The sequence below is a fragment of the Anthonomus grandis genome, chromosome 2 (genome assembly GCF_022605725.1).
Source record: "Anthonomus grandis grandis chromosome 2, icAntGran1.3, whole genome shotgun sequence".
Classification (NCBI taxonomy): Eukaryota; Metazoa; Arthropoda; class Insecta; order Coleoptera; family Curculionidae; genus Anthonomus; species Anthonomus grandis.
Genome location: NC_065547.1, coordinates 10,635,692 through 10,656,326, shown reverse-complemented (window position 1 = coordinate 10,656,326; position 20,635 = coordinate 10,635,692). Strand labels below are relative to the sequence as shown.

General features: G+C 32.4%; 1 protein-coding gene across 1 annotated transcript in view; it reads left to right on the top strand.

Annotated features, from left to right (window-relative positions):
* Positions 1-20,612, top strand: part of LOC126750462 (neuronal acetylcholine receptor subunit beta-3-like) — a 35,287-nt gene extending 14,675 nt beyond the window's left edge. The window contains exons 2-12 of the mRNA XM_050460087.1: positions 1,197-1,346; positions 1,411-1,578; positions 1,629-1,792; positions 1,843-1,974; positions 2,024-2,068; positions 2,123-2,229; positions 14,745-14,955; positions 15,014-15,170; positions 15,223-15,375; positions 15,426-15,592; positions 20,358-20,612. Coding sequence (XP_050316044.1) covers positions 1,197-1,346; positions 1,411-1,578; positions 1,629-1,792; positions 1,843-1,974; positions 2,024-2,068; positions 2,123-2,229; positions 14,745-14,955; positions 15,014-15,170; positions 15,223-15,375; positions 15,426-15,592; positions 20,358-20,594 — 1,691 coding nt within the window. The 3' untranslated portion in view covers positions 20,595-20,612. The remainder of the gene's footprint in view (positions 1-1,196; positions 1,347-1,410; positions 1,579-1,628; positions 1,793-1,842; positions 1,975-2,023; positions 2,069-2,122; positions 2,230-14,744; positions 14,956-15,013; positions 15,171-15,222; positions 15,376-15,425; positions 15,593-20,357) is intronic.
* The last annotated feature ends 23 nt before the right edge of the window (positions 20,613-20,635 follow it).

The following is a 20,635-nucleotide window of genomic DNA, read 5'->3' as shown; positions in this document are numbered from 1 at the left end:
TCCAAATTTTGGTTTAGCATATATCCTAGCTACTTAAATTGCTTCACTTGCTCAATATTCTACTCATTTACCTCAATTCTTGCTTGCTGAGAAGTTGCTTAATTGAATATCTGCTTTCTGGTTCCATTACATTGGTAATTAATCAAATGTTTTTTCCATCTAGACCCAGGTCTTTAAAGTACGATATTAGAAGATGATGTTTTACATTGTCAAAGGCCTTCTCATAATTATTGAAACACATGATGAAAACATCCTTTCTTTGGTCCTGACAATTTTGTACCAAACTATTGGAGTTTGAAAAGAGTTTGGAAATTATATTTATGTTTTGTTCATTAATAAATTGGAACCTGTCAGAAAACATATTAACAGGACCCGGTGTTTTGTGGATGTAAGCTTCACTTGTCTGATAAGCTTCACTTGTCTGATTTCTCTTATTAATATACTTGGTCCTGTCAGCTATTCTAATTGAATTATTGGACTGTTTAGTCGGCTGTCATTGATCCTGTCTGTATCCACTCCTATTTTATTATTTTCATCTCCAATAACCTGTGCTGCTTTAGTAAAAAAAGTAGTTTAGTTTTATCTTTGTTTAATAGACTGGCAAAAAAGAGATGAGAAGTCTGTGAGTGCTGGAAGTGTTTAAAATGTTTTGTAAGATGCAAAACATTTTTAACAAAAGTTGGATTTTAGTCCGCGGTCAATTTTCTGATATTATTTTTTTTCTAAAAATTGACATTTTCGAAAGAAAAATAAAAAAATAGTGTAAAACATGGGGTTTTACGTATAGTTAAAATGATTTCATAGATAAACTATATAAAATGTTGCCATTTAAAAATGTATATCATGCGACAATAAATACGACATAGGCGCACGGACTATTTAGTGCGGCATCTGCAATACATCGAAGATTCTAATAGATCTCTGAACTGGATTTTATCCAGGACGTATGATGTTGTTTTTGGTAAGGTCCCATTTGGGAACATTGTTTTTCATTATATATATTAATAATATTAGGACTCGTTTTCACCATTTTACTTTCTTGCTTTGGAAAAATGTGTAATAAAAGCTGAAACAACGCTGACTGAATTGACACTGGTTAAATATCCAAAATGGTACATGGTAGTAATTTTCATCTATTTTTGTCTAATTAGAATAATGGTAAAATCAGAATGTTAATAAACGGATCCATTTTTCAGATTTATCCAAATGCAATGTGTCCTACTCACGTACTGGCAGCACCTATAAAGACTTCTACCCGATCTACACCAAAAAATCCGGACTATTCTTGGACTTCCATTTTGCTGTTCTTGCCCAAAGTGACGCCCACATTCTACTGGCAGAATCAGGTAAGGAAAGTTTTCCCGAGCATCGATGAATCACAGAATCATTGAATCCTTTTCTCTATTTTAGAAAATATCAATAAGAGTGACCCTGCATATGAAATCGTTATCGGAGCGGGAGGAAACACTTTTTCAGATATCAGGCGTATGCAAAAATCCGATGTGAGACACTCGGTTCGAATCAAGAACCTTTTATCGGCTCTGGATCCGCAGTTCTTTTGGCTCCATATTGTCCGAAGTGAGTCTATTATTAATTAATCATATTGGTAATAAAATATTCGTTTTTAGATGGTACCGGGGGACAGCTTGAGGTCGGGAGAGAGGGCGAAAATAAGTCATTTATAGACTGGTACGATGACCAACTTTTACCGGTGAAATACATCAGTTTTAGTACCTGGAATGGCATCGAAGCCAAGTGGTATTTTAACTGTGACCGCAGTGAGGATGAAGAAGTACGAGTGAAATCGTCAAAAGACAAATCTAAAGAGTTTTTTTTTGACAGGAAATTGCCAAAAGGATCAGTCCATTACAGAAACTTAGGCGTGACTTACTAAAATTATATGATCCAATGGTAAGTCCTACCAAAAACTCGACCGACGTCTACATGGCTCTGGATCTGCAACATTTGGACCTGGTAAGCTATTAAAAAAAAAGTTTTTTTGCGGACTAAAGCTGCTTTTTAGGATGACTATAAGTCCTTGGTTGAACTGCGTGGGACCGCTCTAATGGTAAGCTAAAACTGCTATTGATAGCAAGATTTATTGTGCATTATATCCTTATAGAGGTGGATCGATGAGAAGCTGCAATGGAACCCTAGAGACTACAATAATATTAGTGTTATCCATATGGGAAAAAATGAAATTTGGAAACCTGAGTTTAAGTCTGGAAGGTACGTAGTGGTGCTCTCCAGGATTACTAAAGTAATAATCAACTGCCATAAATATTTTTTTCGATATGGTACTAATTTTCAGCTACTTTTGACTAACTAAAATGATGATCAAGTCATAATTTAGATTTCAATAATCAACTTTCATGTTTTTTTCCACTTTTGAGCAGATGAAGTCACTAAAAGCTTGACGTCAACTGCCTGGAATAAAAACAAATGTATTCCTTAGCTACATTGATCAAACTAAATTTATTTCCGAAGTTTCTCTTTCTTTCATACCTTGAGTAAAGGAAAATAAAAAATAATTTTAACTACCTAAAAAACCAACAGTTTTGCCATAAATTGAAATGAAATAATTAGGTCTCAACTACCTAAAAGAAAAACCTTAATGTATTGAAAAAAAAATCATTAACTCCCTGGAAAAAGCAAGTTTTGTCATCTTCAAGGCAGTTGAAGACCGTAACTATCTGAAAAAAACCCAAAATGTGATTCTAGTTAATACCATAAAAAATTCCTGGATTTTGATTTTTTACCTCCAAGAAGACCAATCCAGCTTGCAGCATTATTCGTAATTTTGATCCAGTGTAGGGGAGCGGGGGGGAATTGGAGCCACTTAATGCATTATTGTCAATAGAAATATAAAAAAAAACTTTCAAGTTCTTTCAAACATACCAGCATTTAAAAGAATTTTTTAACGTTACATTTTAATAACAGTTGTGGAAAAAATGAATTTATTTCTTTTTATAAAAAAACTTTTTAAAAAAGTGCGTTTGGCTCTCATTTTCCACAACGATTGGGTAATGGGAGCCAAATTTATTATTGTAGTTTTTAAGATCTTTTTAATAAGTATTAAGCTAGTTCTCATAAAAAATGGACTTTATTTGAAAATGTAACAAACGTAACATAAATTCTTAAGCAAAAATACCTACATGCTAAAATATAACTACCGTCGTAAACAAAAATCACAAATATAGCCCTCTGCATCTTCTACGCCTGAACATTCAGAGTATGCCCAACTGCCACAATTCGTACAACGGTACCACAGTTCATTATTTTTTCCAACGTCGTCACAAATAATGCATTTAACATGAGCGGCGCTGTCGCTAAGATCATCGCACTCGTCGTCGTCACAAATATCTTTTTCACTTATCTCTTCGTCTTCTGAAGATGACGATTCTTCAGCAACTTGTTTTTTGTTCGTGCCTTTTTTGTAAACAACTTTTCCTTTTACATATTTAATATATTTATTAACTGGTTTTGACTCCGTTGGACACATATTGGACACATATTTGCTAATAACTGTTTTCTTCAAAGGTTCTTCATCTTCTGATGACCACAATTCGTCTGCTCCTACTTGTCGTTTAGCACTTTCTATTTTGCTGTTCTTTTTAGTTTTGTTTATGTTCTCTGTTTTCATGCCTTTACATGTTCTTTTTTTTTCATCACGTTCTTGTTTCTTTTGCTTTTTTTCTTCAAAAAATATCTTCATAGGTGTCTGGGTAAAAATTTCGGAATGCTGTTTTCGTGTTTGTCTTAAGTTCTTGCTTTTATTATCGTCTTCTTGACTTGGCAATGGGAATATTATAGAAAGGAGATCAGAAATGGACGACGTATTAATGGACTGATCAGATTCATCTTGCCATGTCGAACAACCTGGTACGGGATCGCATGATCGACTACTTTCATCTTTTGTTGGTGTTTTATGAATTACAGGAGACCGTGTCTGATTTTGGGCATTGTTTTTGCTGTTTGCTTCTGTTATTTTAGAGCTACTTACCAGTGATCCCGTTGTCTTCTCATTAGTATCCACGCAAGCTGGTGGCACACAATTATAGACAAAATCAGCATCAGTAAAGATATCTGGCTGGTATAGAAAAAATATTCCCTTTTCCAAAGAAGCAACTTTGGAATAAGCTTTATTAAAAAGACTTGCAACATCACATGGAGTGATTTGTGTGAGGTTATTTGACGTCATGTAATTGTCATATTCTTTATAGTAGGACTTCTTTAGTGGACCATAAAATGTTACATCTAACGGCTGCATACGATGTGATGAATGTGGTGGAAGGGACAGTATCGTAATGATTTTTCTTTGCAGTAATTATAACTTTCAAGCGTTGCATGACTAGAATGATTATCTAGAATAAGTAATACTGGTTCATCACGATTGGGCTTAACAAATTTTACAAAATGCCTAAGCCATAATTCAAACATTTCCTCATTAGTCTAGCCGTTAAAAGTAACCTGATATTCCGCATCTGGAGGCCCATCCTTAGCAAGTAGTGGAGAAAATCGTCTTCTGGGTAATATAAAAAATAGGGGCACAAACGATCCGGCAGCGCTCATGCAACAAATTACAGTAATGTTTTTGCCACGCTCCTAACTAGTTGCCGAACCTACCCTTTTTTGACCTTTTCTAACCAATATAGTTCCAGGTTCTTGAAACGTCGTTATTCCCATTTCATCCATATTAAAAATATTGGACTTCTTGAATTTCTGTTTAGACAAAACCGTGTGAAGATTGTCGAAAAAGCGCGTTACCTCGTCCTTGTTAAAACTCTTGATGCGGTTTAAACTCGTGGCCTCAGGTTTACGAATGCTGATCGTGGAATTCCGTCTTAATAATCCATCTAGCCAGTCTCTTCCAGCTAACTGCTTCTGTTTATTAAAGGGGTGATTAATTCTTAAATTTTCAGCACATCTGTAAGCGACAAAATTGCCATCTAGTTAGCCCATAAAACATATTTGCAAGGGTAACTAAATGTTGTGCCATTTCCATTTCTTGCTGAAGGGTAAAGATGGGGTGTCTACCAAGTTTTCCTGAACTTTGTAGTTGTCCTTTTTTCAATTGTCTCTGCAATGTTTGGTATGGAATTCCACAACGCACGGCTGCTTTTCTGATAGCTAATCCTTCGCCGACCAATTGTGCCGCTTTTTGTAGGTCTTCCAGGGTCCAAGCCGCCTTCTCAGTTTTCCTTTTCCAATTTCGAGGCATTTCCTACAATAAATTTTTAATTTCAAAAAAATTGGGGTAATTAGAGCCATGGGGGTAATTGGAGCCATATCGTGGCTCCAATTACCCCAACTAACGCCATCTTGATTTTAGTTTTCTAATTTAAAAACAGTTAATGCTAACAGCAAAACAAACACGTTTCTTGAATCTAAATGTATCTCTAAGTAATACAACCAAAGGAGAAAGCATAATAACTCATAATAATTCAAAACTTACCTTCAAATTTTGTATTGCGTGTCTTTAGAGTATAATTTGCGAATACCGACAAACGTGTCGGAAGACTGCCGAAAGTGAACTGATTTAGATGTACTGATGTAACCGTTCAAAGTAGTTTGAAAAAATCAAGGTTAAATGTTAGCTGCATTCCAAGATTACATTACGCACACCATGGCGTAAATAACAAAGTGGCTCCCATTACCCGCTGGCTTCTATTCTCCCACGCTCCCCTACTATCTATCCTGTTCAAGTCTTTACTCTTGCGGACGTATTTATTTGGGTGAAACTTTAGTAAACTTTGGTTCTTAGTTGAGTTCATCACGTATTAGATAGAAAATGATTTTGAAGTTATTCTGAAGTTATTCTAAGTTTCTGCCTTGCATTTAAAGACAGGTCCTTCGAGCTGCTAAGTCATGCTATGTTTGCTGTTGAGTTGACAGACATTTCTTCTATGCTCCAGATGTTTGGAAAAATTTCTAACCATATCCCAGACATATAAAGTTATTTTATGTCAGTTCTTTTGGATTTGTAAGTCATCTCTTGTATGCCATGACATTTATGTGGCCATAAATGTCATTCTTTTCTTATATGCTCAAGATATTTTGAGTCATTTCGAATTTTATTCCAGGCATTCGAAACTATTTCTTTTTTATTCTTCGGTTTTAGGTTAGTAAGAACTTTGAATTTATTAAGACACTTCATGCGTCTTTTTTATTGTATGACTCTAGATTGTTCTAATAGAGCTAATAGCTCTAGATAAAGCATGGGCGCTATTTTCAAACTATGTAAAATGTCAGAACAATCTGACTAAAGTAGAAGAATATAAAGATATGGCAAAGTAATAATAGCGGAGATGAAGATGAAGAAAGAAATTGAATAAAGAAGGCTTGAAGCACAATAAAATGAAGAAGAGGACAAACACTTGCTGAAGCTGCTTTTTCTACGCCTAAAGATATTAAGGTGCATAAAAAATATTTCAAAGAAGAAGAAAAAAAAGTAGGAGAAATAGAAGAAGAATAAGGAGAAGATGAAAAAAAGACCTTAAAAAAATTGTGTTTCATTTTGGTGAACATTAACGTTAAAAGATAAACTTAATGGGTTATACGGTTCTTTAATTTGTACGTTACTTGAATGATATTGAATATCGGCAATATTTCTTTAATTAAAGACTATTACTTTGACTAGAGGAAAATTAAAAATAATATTAATTACCTGAAAACAAAAATGTTTTTTGTAAGTTGAAGTGAAATAACTAGATTTCAACTTTTCGCATTCTTCCAGAACAGTATTAATGTATTGAAGACCTTGAAAAAAAATTCATTAACTTTCTGGAAGAAAACTAGTTTTGTCATCTTCAAGGCAATTCAAGACCGTAACTACCTGATAAAACCCAAAAAATGTAATTCTAGTTACTTTTATCAAAAATTCCCGGAATATGATTTTTTACCTGTAAGGAGACTCTCCAGACATTCTGTCCAGGTAATGAGTCTTTACTCTTGAAGGCTTATTTGATTCTATAAAACTTTGGGCTTTAATTAAGTTCATTCTCTTTTAATTTGTAAGAAAAATCAGCTTACATGAAAGGAAATTGGTACAGAGATGAAGAAAAAGAAAAAGACGGAGGCACTTAAGGCCATAAATCAGAAGAAGGTGTAGAAGTGTAAGAAAAAAAGATAGCGCTATTAAGAGATCAAATACTAGTAGTACTTTGGCCTGAAAAGAGGCAACGCTATTCGATTTCCTTCTCTAACATAAATATTAAATTAAAAGAGATGGAGTGAAAGACGCAAATCTTTAAATCACGTCTGACTGAAGTAGAAGATTATGGAAAAGACATATTAATAGACGAAGATAAAGAAAGAAATTGAAGAAAGAGAGCCTGAACCACAATAAAATGAAGAAGAGGACTATTTAGACGAACACTTGCTGAAGATACTTTTTAGGTTAGGCTTCTTTGAAGGTAGGTGGAAAATACTTGAAAGAAGAAGAAGAAGAAAACGAAGATAGTTTTCATAAAGCTTCTAAACACCTGGGTTTAACAACGTGATAACGTTCATTAAGCGAGGGTGAGCTGTAGTTATCTTAAAAAAATTGTGTTTAATTTTGGTGAATATTAACGGCATTGACCTTAGAAATAAAAAATGAGAAGATAAGACTGGATAAGACTTCTTTAAATGTCAAAGTTAACGTTAACGTTAAAATTCAAACACATTATCCAATCTTTCTCCATGAGACCACACAAAAAAAAAACAAAACAAAACAAGTAAAGAACTCCAAGTCAGGGTCTCATTAAACATATGTATATATAATTTCTTAAAAAGCTACACATGTTTCGCTCCTATCGGAGCATCATCAGGCCTAAAAGTAAATAACAATTGAATGATATTAAATATCGACAATATTTATCTAATTTAAGGCTGGAAAATTATTGTGGTGCTTAAAGTCTCTATTAAAATTACAGTTAAGAGACAAATTAATTAGGGACCATTTATACAAATAAAACAGTTTAATTGATTTACTGCCATAAGTCTTTAATATTGGTTTTATTGTTAATGTATTGTTTACAAGTTACGTTAAATCAACGTATTCATTAAAAAATTTCGATTATACCTTACCTTAATATTTTTGGAAAAAAATATTTTTTATATAAAAGAAGAAGAAGGAGAGGATAGTTAAACCTCTCAAAGGTCTAGATTTAACAACATAACCTTAAAAAAATTGCATTTGATTTTGGGGAAAATTAACGGGACTAACGTTAGGAATAAAAAAGAGAAAAAGAAGAATTTGATATTTTAATTAGGATTAGTCTTTTGTAAGTGTCAGAGTTAACGTTAATGTTAAAACACAAACTTAATTGGTTATATGGCTTTGATTTCTCCGTTACTTAAAAAATATTAAATATCGGCAATATCTCTCTAATTAAAGAGTTGAAAATTATTATGGTGCTTAAAGTGTATATTAGAAATTACTTCTCGTTAAATTTAATTGAAAATTTACAGCATTTTTTTTAAAATAAAACAGTTTATTTCGTGTAATGCTATAACTCTTTAATATTGCTTTTATTCATAATGTGTTTGTTAAAAGTTACATTTAATTAATGTATCCATTAAACAAATTTCAGAACCAAAAGAAAAAAAAAATTCATTTACAACTTCTTAAATTATTATAAATACCGAATAAAGCGTTAGATCCCTATTAAAACTGCTTGCCAGTTTAAAAAAACAATAGAGAGTTAGCAGTTATTTTAATGAAACCTTTAATTTTTAATTTGGTTTTAAGACTCTAATACTGAACCATTAATTGTTTATTTAAATATTCCTTATACATTAGAGTTCCTTCGCATTAATACTGTATTTAAATAGTGACGTCAGTTGTCCCTTATCGTTATATGAAATATATTTAAATTGTAGAAATGGTTAAAATTTGCTGCAAGAGCTCACTAATTACTTTAATTATGTTATTATAGGAAATAAAAAATGACCATTAAATCTCAGTGTTATAATAGACATTTAAGTTTGACACCCTTAACGTAAAACGCCTAAGATTATGGCCATGTCCACATTGATTATCATCAATCATCAATTTTTATATAAAAAATATCAAAAAGAAAGAAGAAGAAAAATAAGAAGAAGACAAAGAGGATTGTTTACATAAACCTCCCAAAGCTCTGAATTTAACAACGTGATAACGAGGGTCAGCTGAAGTTACCTTAAAAAAATTGCGTTTGATTTTGAGGAAGATAGAAAAAACACCTATAATGTAGAAATTTGACATTTTAATCAGTCTCTTTTAAAGAACAAAGTTAACGTAAACGTTAAAAGATAAACTTAATTGATTAGATAGTTCTTTAATTTGTACTTTACTTGAATGCTATTAAATATCAGCAATATATCTCTAATTCCGAATAATGCGTTAAATCACTATTTGCTTTCCAGCCTATGAGAAAAACAGAGATACTTATAGCATTTATTTAACAAAAATCTTTTATTCTGCATTTAGCTGTAAGACTCTAATATTAAACCATTTATTATTTATGTAAATATTCCTTATATATTAGAGCTTTATAGCATTGATAGTGTATTTTAATAGTTGACGTTAGTTTGTATCTTATCCATATATTAAACATATTTAAATTGTAGAAATGGTTGCTGTAAGTCTCTAATTTAGTTACCCTATATATGATCATAGGGGTATTCAACAGTCACCGTAAATAAATTAAAATATTAACCTTAATGTTAATTAAATTTGTTGCAAAAGCTCATTGATTATTTTAATTATGTTGTTATAGGAAATTAATAATTTCTAATAAGGCACTTAGGACTATCAATCAGAAGAAGAAGGAGAAGTGATGGAAAAAAAGAAAGAGCTCTAAGCAGATCGAATACTAGTAGTACTTTGGCCTGAAAAGAGGCAACGCTATTGGATTTCCTTTCCTAACATAAATATTAAATAAAAAGAGATGGAGTAAAAGTCGAAAATCTTTAAACCACGTCTGACTGAAATAGAAGAATATAAAGTTATGGCAAAGAAATATTAGCCATAATATGAAGAAAGATGAAAATACAGAAACAAGTTAAAGAAGAGGGCCTAAAGGACAATATAATTAAGAAGAAGATTTTCAGATAAACACTTGCTAAAGCTGCTTTTTCTTGTCTTTCTCAAGCATATATATGGAGAAAAATACTTTAAAAAAGAAGAAGAAAGAGATAAAGAAGAAAAAGATAGCTTCAGTAAACTTCTTAATGTTCTGGATTTAACAACGTGATAACGTTCATTAAGCGAGGGTGAGCTGTAGTTACCTTAACAAAATTGTTTTTATGCAAATTAACGGCATTCACGTTAGAAATTAAAAAGGGAAGATAGAAAAACACCTCTACTCTAAAAATTTGACATTTTAATCTGGATTGGAGTTCATTGGAATTTAATGGAATTGACAGTTCATTAAATAATTTTCGATTAGGACTTGCCTTATTGTTTAAAACAAAAAGACTTTTGATATAAAAAATATCAAAGAAGAAAAGGAAAAAAAAAGGAGAAGAAGAAAAAGAAAAGGATAGCTTACATAAACCTCTCAAAGTTATGGATTTAACAAAGTAACCTTAAAAAAATTGGGTTTGACTTTGAGAAAAATTAACATGATTAACGTTTTGAATAAAACAAGAAAAAAAGAAGAATTTGATATTTTAATCTAGACTCTTTTAAATGCTAAAATTAACGGTAATGTTAGAAGACAAACTTAATAGGTTTTTCGGCTCTTTAATTTGTCTATAATATTAAATATCGGAAATATCTCTCTAATTCAAGACTTGAAAATTATTATGATGCTTAAAGTGTTTATTAAAAATCAGTTCTCGTTAACATTAATTTAAGATTTATAGCATTTTTTAAAATAAGACGTTTCTTATATTGGTTTTATTCATAATTTGTTCCTTACAAATTACGTTAAATTAACGTATCCATTAAACAATTGTCCATTATACCTCGGCTTAATGTTTTTGGAAAAACAAATCTTTATATAAAAAACTTCGAAGAAGAGAAAGAAGAAAAAAAAAGAAGAAATTTTTTTATATAAAAATTGCGTTTGAATTTGGAGAATATTAACGGGATTAACGTTAGGAATAGAAAAAAGGAAGAAGAATTTGATATTTTAATTTGAATTAGTTTTCTTTAAATGCTAAAGTTAACGTTAACGTTAATAGACAAACTTATTTGGTTGTACGGCTCTTTTATTCGTCGGCAATATCCCTGCGAATGGCAGGGATATTGCTAATGGCTATTGCTAATTTTTAAGTCTTGAATTAAGACTTAACCTTTTAGGTTTCGGCGCTACCGATTTTCAAAAAAATAGTGGTCGCTGCGGACTCAGTCCTCAACAACCACTTGTAGCTAAAAAGATCATTTCTTTTAAAATAAAAACTAAAAATATTTTTGGTTTGAATAAAAAATACATTTTAACGTTAGTAACATTTATTTCAACTGTTTGTTTTTTATTTTAACATAATTGGCGAGTAATTATACAAGAGAAAAAAAATAAACGAGATTAAAAAAACCTAAAACTAAAAGGTACAATTTCCCACTGAGCTGTTTCAAAGCAATCTGGACATGTGGTGATAGCATGCTCTAAGCATACAGCTGCATTGCATTTTTTGCAAAAATATCGGGTATTTTTTTTCTGTCGCATAAAACACAACGTCCGCATCGATTTGGTACATTTTCAACTGGATTTTCTGAAGTCTCTGTTCCAAGGATCTCGTGGATTCTAAGTTTGGTAACTTTTGATATACTTGGAATCTCTACACGAGCTTTAAGTTGAGCTTTAATAAGCTTGAATGAAGGTTAACGTAAAAATTCTTTACGCTTTATTTTTGCATCTGGATCATTAGCTTTGTACACAACTAATGAATTTATTCCGGCAACATTTAACATACTATAAAATATGACCATTGGCCATCTTCGAGTAGCACGGGCACAATTATAAACTGAAGATAACTTATCCACCGTATCGACCCCTCCTTTAGTTTGATTGTACATTGTAATGATCTCCGGTTTTCCATTTTCAGAATCCAAAGCATCATCCTTGTGTAAACTGGACATTAACAAAACATTTTTACTCCTCTTGGGTATATAGGATACAAGTGTACAGGTTTCATTAAATCCAAATATTGATGATTTTTCTCGACGATTTATGGGTTGTAAAAATTCGATCAAAAGTTCTCTTTTATTTTTTCTTACTGTTCCTATTAAAGTTACTCTAAAATTTTGCTTTAAATTCTCTATAAGGCTGTATCAGTTGTTACATTCCTACCAGTACCTCTAATTGGTTCACACAATCTTTGTACAACAGCATCTGGAGAATTGCTAGCTTGAAAAGGGCCTTCAGGTTGTTTACCCACATACACTTCTATACTACATGTATAAAACACCTTTGAGTCACACATAGCGAACACTTTTAGTCCATATTTATTCGGTTTGCTTGGTATGTATTGGAGAAAACTGCACCGACCGCGAAAGGCTTCTAGTTTTTCATCCACAGTAACATAGTGAAATGGAGTAAATCCAGATTTACATTCTTGCACGAAGTTATCAAAAACAGCACTTATTGGCTCCAACTTGTCTATGGCTCTACGAGTTTCACGTCTCTCCATATCGTCAAAACGTAAATGTCTTAATAAAAAGCGAAATCTTTGTAAGGACATTGTAAGCCTAAAAATTTCAATACCAGTGCCATCGATTTTCCACAAATCTTCAGCATTTAAATGACTGCTTTTTAACAATCCACCTAAATAAACGAGACCTATCAAAGCAAGCAATTCAACAGAATCTGTGGGTTTAGCATCTCTTTCGCGTGAATAATTGCCACGGACGGATTCAATATGCTGATTTGTATACTGGACAATGGTATTCACTATCTCTTCAGAAAAAAAGTGCTTCCATATTTTTATTGGAGATTTTTGATTTTTTAAATCTCCTTTGGGACCAGGCAAATGCGTAACCAAATTTTCGGCCGGTTTTTGGATAATGCTTTCGCCACTTTGTGGTCTTGTCTTTGCCTATAAAAATTCATTGTAGTAATTTACTTCAATTTCAGTATCCGAAATATCCTGTTCACTATCAGGATCATAAACCTCTGTTTCGACTACGCGTTCTTCTTCATCATCAGATTCATCCAGAGGCAATTCTTCTTCAAAGTCATTTTCCAAACATTCCTGCATTAATTTTTCTAGTCTGTTTTGCTCCTTTTCATACAAAGCCATTTTAAAGGTTAAACAAAAGTAAACTATTAGTAAATAGATCGAAAATAGGCAATATTTAGATACCTTTTAGCAATAAAATAATTATTTACTAAAAACGATTTTCGACACGCCGCTAGTCGCTGCGGACTGATACTCTGCAAATATAAATATCTCTCTAACGCACTACGACTGAACGCTCCCGAGTTTAGCGGTACACTAATCACATAACCCATAAGAATGTACGCACATAATACACACATAATTCTTATGTGTTATGTGACACTAAAAATGCTATTTCATTAGGTACTGAGAACCGCAGCCCGAGGTGCGCAGTAACTTTTAGTCAATAACCAAAAACATTTTAAAATGAAGCGAGAGTCCGCGCGCGACCACTGAAAGGTTAAAAATTATTCTGGTGTTTAAAGTCTCTATTAAATATTACTTTTCGTTAAAATTAATTACAGATTTACAGCACTTTTTAAATAAAACAGTTTAAAAACAATGAAAAACACAAAGTCACGGTCTCACAACATTTACTTAAAGCTACACGTGTTTCGCTCTATTCAGAGCATCATCAGGCCTTAAAAAGCCACTACAAAAACAAAACGTTTTTGCCAACGTTAGTGTTTTGTTTTTGTAGTGGCTTTTTAAGGCCTGATGATGCTCTGAATAGAGCGAAACACGTGTAGCTTTAAGTAAATGTTGTGAGACCGTGACTTTGTGTTTTTCATTGTTTTTCGTCTGTTGTATACGTCGGTCTCTTCGTGAAAAATGGATGAGATTTTCTTATTATAAAACATCTACAACTCTTTAATTTAATATAAATACAGAATAAACCGTAAGATACCTATTAAAATTGCTTTACAGCCTAAAAAAAATAGGGAGACATAGCATTTATTTTAATACAATCTTTTATTTTGCGTGCATTTGGCTGTAAGACTCTAATATTGAACCATTTATTTTTTGTTTAAACATTCCTTATACAATATACTTGTATAATAAAGCTCTTTAGCATTAATATTGTATTTTAATCGTTTACGTTAGTTTGTACCTTACCAGTTTTTAAAATATAATAAAATTGTAAAAATGGCTAAAATTTACTGCAAATCTCTAATTTAGTCACTCTTTTATGATCATAGACGTATTCAACAGTGACCGTAAATAAATTAAAATATTTTCTTTAATGTTGATTCAATTTGTTGCAAGAACCCACTAATTATTTTAATTATCGTATTATACGAAATATATATTCACTCTTAATGTCATTCGCAGCTTTTGATAAGCTTGACTCCGTTAAATTAAAACATCTAAAATAATCGTCATGTCAAAATTTTGAATAAGAATAACAAAAATTTCCTAAGAATTCAAATTTTCATATCGACATTGTAATAGGTATAATTCAGCTATTTTTGACGAACTAATATGATACTAACATTCCAATTCAGTAACTACAAACCCCTTTCAAAAGATGGCATAACTTTCTTAGAAATAAGCTCATTTTCAGCGATGTTTGCCTAAAGAACCAATTTTCAGACAAATCTGTTTTGATTTTCTAGTGTAACCCAAATCCTTTTTCAAGACTCACTACTCGAAGTGACTCATACAGGTAACATTACCTGGCAACCCTCGATACACGTGCAGGAACCATGTTTAAACTCCCAAATAATTCACTGGCCTCGAGATATCCATCGTTGCTTCGTCGTCTTTACTCTAGCACCTGAACTACAAAATGTTTCCTTACAATGGATGGATAATGGCAGCAGCTTGGTAAGTAGGAATAGTCTACACTGTAGATTCTAAATTCGGGAAAACTTCTTATTTTTAGCACCAACACGATGATTCCCAATGGGTTATCTTGGATGCTGCCGTTTACCATTTTGATAACAACGATTCCGATGAACTTTTAAGGGCGTTTGAGTTGTTTTTCGAAATCCAACGATCCTCGGTTATTTATAATATAGTGTTCTTCCTCCCCTTTATTGGTGAGTCCAGATTGCACAATAATCTGACATAATGATCATCATCTTATTATAGTAATTGCCATATGTTTGCTGCTATCATTTTGGATCCCCCCCAACAAACCTATGAAGCTCTCACTAGGTGGCGCCCAGTTAGTTATGGAAATCATCATGTTACTATCTCTGGCTCATTTCCTTCCACCTGGATCCGGTGATGTCCCCATATTAGGTAACTAAGGAAGCAATAATTAATCCAAGGAACATTCAGTTTGTTTTTAGTGATCATTTACAGCTGCTGCCTCCTAGGGACCATTTTATCATTAACTATGGCGGTGGTAATAATTAACTTATCCAGGCAGCAACAAGTGAGACCACTGCACAGGGTCATTTGCTTTATAGTGACCTCCAAAGTTATTAGGAGAGTTTTATGCTTACCAGCCATATCAGTAAGATATATGAGATCAATTATCTATCAATATTTTGAATGTCGAGGGAATGTTTTTAGAATGTGTGGAAGGAGTGGTTGTTACCCATTGACTTAAGGAGAAGTTTTTGAGTTAGAGACAATTTTGCATCAGGTTTCAGGGTTGAAACGCATATCACAATATCAAGTTTTTTTCGTTAGCGGATATTTTTAGACAACTTGGCATCCAATTGAAATATTTTCAAATTTATTTTTGCATTAATATAAACGAGGATGGATTTGAGGGTAAAAACGTGACTCTCAGTTAAGATTTGAGTCGGTAGAGCAGTTTTTGCTAAAGTAATTTTTTATGCTACTTTTCTCACTAAAATGTTACTATTTTTCAGAATTTTTCAGAAAAGAAAAAGAATATTCTTAAAAGAACTTTAACCGAAGAAAGTGCATTTCTTACCCAACAATTTCATATAAGAAGATTTCGTGTACCTCAAAAACTTTCTTAGTTAGAGATAGTTTTATCCAGAAGGGTCTAAGATTTAACGAGTTTGAAGTCTTTGAAACTGCAATATTGTTACAATTTTTTGCATAAATATAGATGAGTTCTTGAGGATAGATTTAAGGGTAAAAGCGCGACATTTAGTTAAAGTTTTAAGAAGTAAAGTAAAGTAAGTACCTCTGCCACTACCTCTAAAGATGTCAATGAAGAACTTTTAGTTCCCCTGTAGAATTGTAGAATTCTACTTGCTCCTCTGTTTGGATCAGAAATTAATTCTTGGGGCTGCGTATACTTTTATTTACTTGTATGCTGATGATACTACCGAAAATTTCAGATGTCTGCACATACGATAGTCATCTGTTCGTAATGCTGATATTCAACAAAAGTCTTTGGAGAAGTCTGTAAATTTTTTTGGTATTACATTAGATAAAGGTTTGATATGGTAATATCATGCAAATTCAAATTGGAAACAAGGAAAAATGATAAACTTACTGACGACACAAGAAACCTCTATAATACAAAGAAGACAGGAAATGAAAAAAAGCACAGAACGGACCTGATAGAGCTAAGAAGATTAATCAAAGACATCTCAAAGGTCATTAACACTAAAGAAATAAACAATACCATAGAATAAAATAAAAGCCTAAAAATACGGAAGATATTTTCTTTCCTTTCTCCACAAAAGAAAACTTCAATTCTAATTATAAGAGTGACGCATTTCGAAAAGGTAACTAATCATCCTAAATCGTTGTTATCATCAAAGCATTGAGTTTGATATGATAATGAAGTACTTCAACGAAATGCACCATTCTTAAAATCATTAGGATTGGAATTTTATTTTGTGTATCTTAATGAATATATTGCATAAAAAGGGAGGCAGAACAGACATGCAAACTACCGACCGATCAGCTTGTTATAACCTATAATCTCTTCATGAAAATAATTATTAATAGACTGAGATCCAATCTAGATTTTCACCACCCACTGGAACCTGGATTTAAAAATAGTTTTGGATCGAATGATCATTACCTACAAGTAATAAATTCCCTGATAGAGAAAGCTATAGAATGCCACAAGCCATTAATACTGATGCTTGTAGAGTTCGAGAAGGCCTTTGACTCAGTCCTCCAAGTTGAGGGCGCTTACAGAGTGCAGCATCGATCATAGAAATGCGACAGCAGCAGTCACTTTGTCACTTCAATCAAGTCAAGTCAATTCACTTTGGAGAAAGTTATCAGGCAAGGAAATACTGCTGCCGAATAATAATATCTGCCACGAAGAACAACAGTTGGATGTTAAAAACATAAATGGAAATACATAAATGAGGAGTATCTGAAGAATTAGGATTTGCAGGTGACATAGTTCTTATTGCAGATCAGGTAGATCATGAGTTCGCCTAAAAATTTACTTTTCCGTTGCTTTAGAAAAGAACAAGTGTATGGCTATAAATATTTGTACCTTGACATTGGGAAGAGACAGCCAGACCGCAGAATTAAACAGGAGAATAATACTGACATGGACAGATTACGAAAAACTGAAGGATAAAAATCAGATATTCCCATGTGTCTGAAGAGGAAGGTCTTTGATCAGTGTATGCTCCCGGCTGTAACATATGGAGCAGAAGCACTTACCAGGAGGGTAATAAAATAAAATTTAAGTAGCAGAGACAATGATCTAAATCATATAAGTAGAAATTGGAAAGAATTGGTATTATGGACGTAGTTGAGCGGATTACAACATTGAAATATAACTAGGTGAGCCATGTTACTAGAGATGGACATGGAGGATAGATAAACAAAAACCTTGTATGGAGACCTAGATATGTGGCATATTGAATTCCTATGAGATGGTTCGACAACTGGATGCAAAGTGCTGAAGAATATAAGCAATGGAATGATTTAAGGGAGGCCTATGTCTAGTAGTGGACTCAAAACGGCTATTGATGATAATGATTATTGTTATATCAAGATTCTTATTCGTTATAAATTGGAAGATGATATCTTTGAATTGCGTTTTCATATTCTTAAACAATCTAAATGTACAAAAGCATGTCTGTATTCGTCTTCTGCAGAACATTTATTTTTTTAAACTGTACAATCACATTTTGAAGGCTTTTCTTCACATGACTTCACACAGCTCTTTTGAATTTATCTTATGAAAGGTCAGTACAATTTATCTTCTTCTTCTATCCTGATCAATGCAAGTACTTGAAAATTCTGAATAAAGAAATTTTTTGTTGCGTTGACCAAGCTAAGATTAAAAATACTATTAAGTAAGGAAGTGGTGACAATATGACGCAAAAATAAAATGCCAATTCCAATGTTAGGAGTCGTGCATATCAGCAAGTGTTTTTCCATCATCAGACTATGGAAGGAACTAAAGTTACCATGTGGATCTATACAAATTGATTGGATAAGCAAGTCTGAAAAATTCATTAATACCTTTGACCAATCAGCTTATCCTTAAAAGAAAAGCAAATTTAGCTAAAGATTTTCTTCTGCTAAAGTTCGGAAAGGTGGATCTTGTATTGAATCTATCAGTAAAAAAGATAATTGTGCTAAAGCCACTGAAGAATGTAGAAGAGTTCCTTTAAGGAAATATGAACTTGATTAGAGTAATTCATCTACTGCCCATAAAAAAAACGAGTTGTATTGATAAATCCAAAGATGAAGAAAAACCTTTAAAATGTACAGTTTGAAAAAAGAAATGTACTTTAGAAGACAAAGACAGAGATGATTCTGGTTATTTAGATTGCTTAATGAATTGCAAATCTAATTCAAAAATCATTTACAAAACAGGATGTTGAAACCAGAATACAATTTGTGCCAATAAGAAGGCAAATTTAAAAACATTTCAGAGTTAGAGACAATTTTGTCTTGTTTTTGAAATATTGCGTACTGCAATATCAAGATTTTTATTCGTTAGCATTACATTTTTAGGTATTGACTTAGGATGCAATTGAAATATTTTTACAATTTTTTCCATTAAGATAGTGGAGTTCCCAAGGATAGATTTAAAGCAAAAAACGTGACTCTCGGTTAAAAATGTGGCTAGTTAGGATCGTTTCTACAAGGCTAATTTTTTGTTATTATTCTTAACAAATTTTTACTATTTTTCAGAAATTTTTCATGAAATAACTAAAATATTCTTTAAAAAGCTTCGGCCGTCGAAAGTGCATTTTTTACCCAACAATTTCATATAAGAACTTTTTTTGTATCTCAAAAACCTTTTGGGCTAGGTCAACCCTAGTTTATTATCCACAAGAACCAATAAATTTTTTGAAAGGCATATTGAAGTATCAAGATTTTTATAAATATTGAATATAACTTAGGATCTAATTAACATTTTTATAATTTTTTGCATCAATATAGTGAAGCTTCTGAGGATGGATTTGAGGAAAAAAACGTGACTTTCGGATGAAACTTTGGGTAGTTACGGTAGTTTTTGCTAAAGTAATTTTTTGCCCCAATTTTTTTTACAAAACTCTTACTATTTTCGAAAAGTTTATACGAAATAAAAAGAACATTTTTAAAAAAGCTTTAGCAAAAGAAAGTGTTTTTTTACCCTACACTTTCGTATAAGAGCATTTTTTGTACCTCAAAAACTTTTTGAGTTAGAGACAGTTTTGTCCACCAGAGTCCAAGAACCACCGAATTTGAAGTTTATAAAACGCATTTTGAAATATCAAGATTTTTATTCATTAGCGCAAATTTTTGGGCATAACTTGGGATTCAATTGACATATTTTCATAATTTTTTGCATCAATAGAGTGGAGTTCCTGAAAATGGATTTAAGAGTTAGGCCCCACCTCAGAGCTACAGTTTCTTGAAGAAAATCAATTATTTGGAACCGTGACAACAGTTTTGCGTGAAATTTCGTGAACATTTGCAAGTCAATCACGAAATCGCTGGTAAATTAAAGAGAAGCATTAATAAACCCGATGAAACTATCTAACTATAAAAAACAAAATGGTCCGTGACAGCATAGGTAAGCACTCCTGAATCATTTCCTAAAATTCGGTTTACACTATTTTTGAAACGGGATATTTCAAGAACACTCAAAAAAATTGGGACGTGCACATTTTCGGAAGATTTCATGCATAACTATAGTCACGATTCTAAATTATCGTTAATAAATTTTCTTCAAGTAATTTGCGCGTCCTGTAGCTCTGAGGAAGGCATTTTACGATACATGCTTATAGGGAAAAAAAGTCTCGTTTTGAGTCAAACAATACGCTCTTAAAATATTTGCACCTAATTTTGTAACACCCTGTATAATAGATAATCCATTTTAGATGCCAGAAGATTATGGCGGTTTGGGCGTGTCACTGTCGTTCGCCAATTTGGCTCCAGGGGAGGAACGCGCAACTCCCAGTCCTGAACAAAAAGGCGACGACTGGAATGAGGAAGTTTCCAGGAATAATTCCGCTTTTTGGATTATGTTTTTGATTGCCCTTGATAGGGTGATGTTTCTGATTTGTACCATCATAGTACTTTTTGTTGTAATTAAGTGTATAACGTTAGGAATTTAAATAAATCAATTAAACGAGGTTTTCATTGTCGAATGATTTCA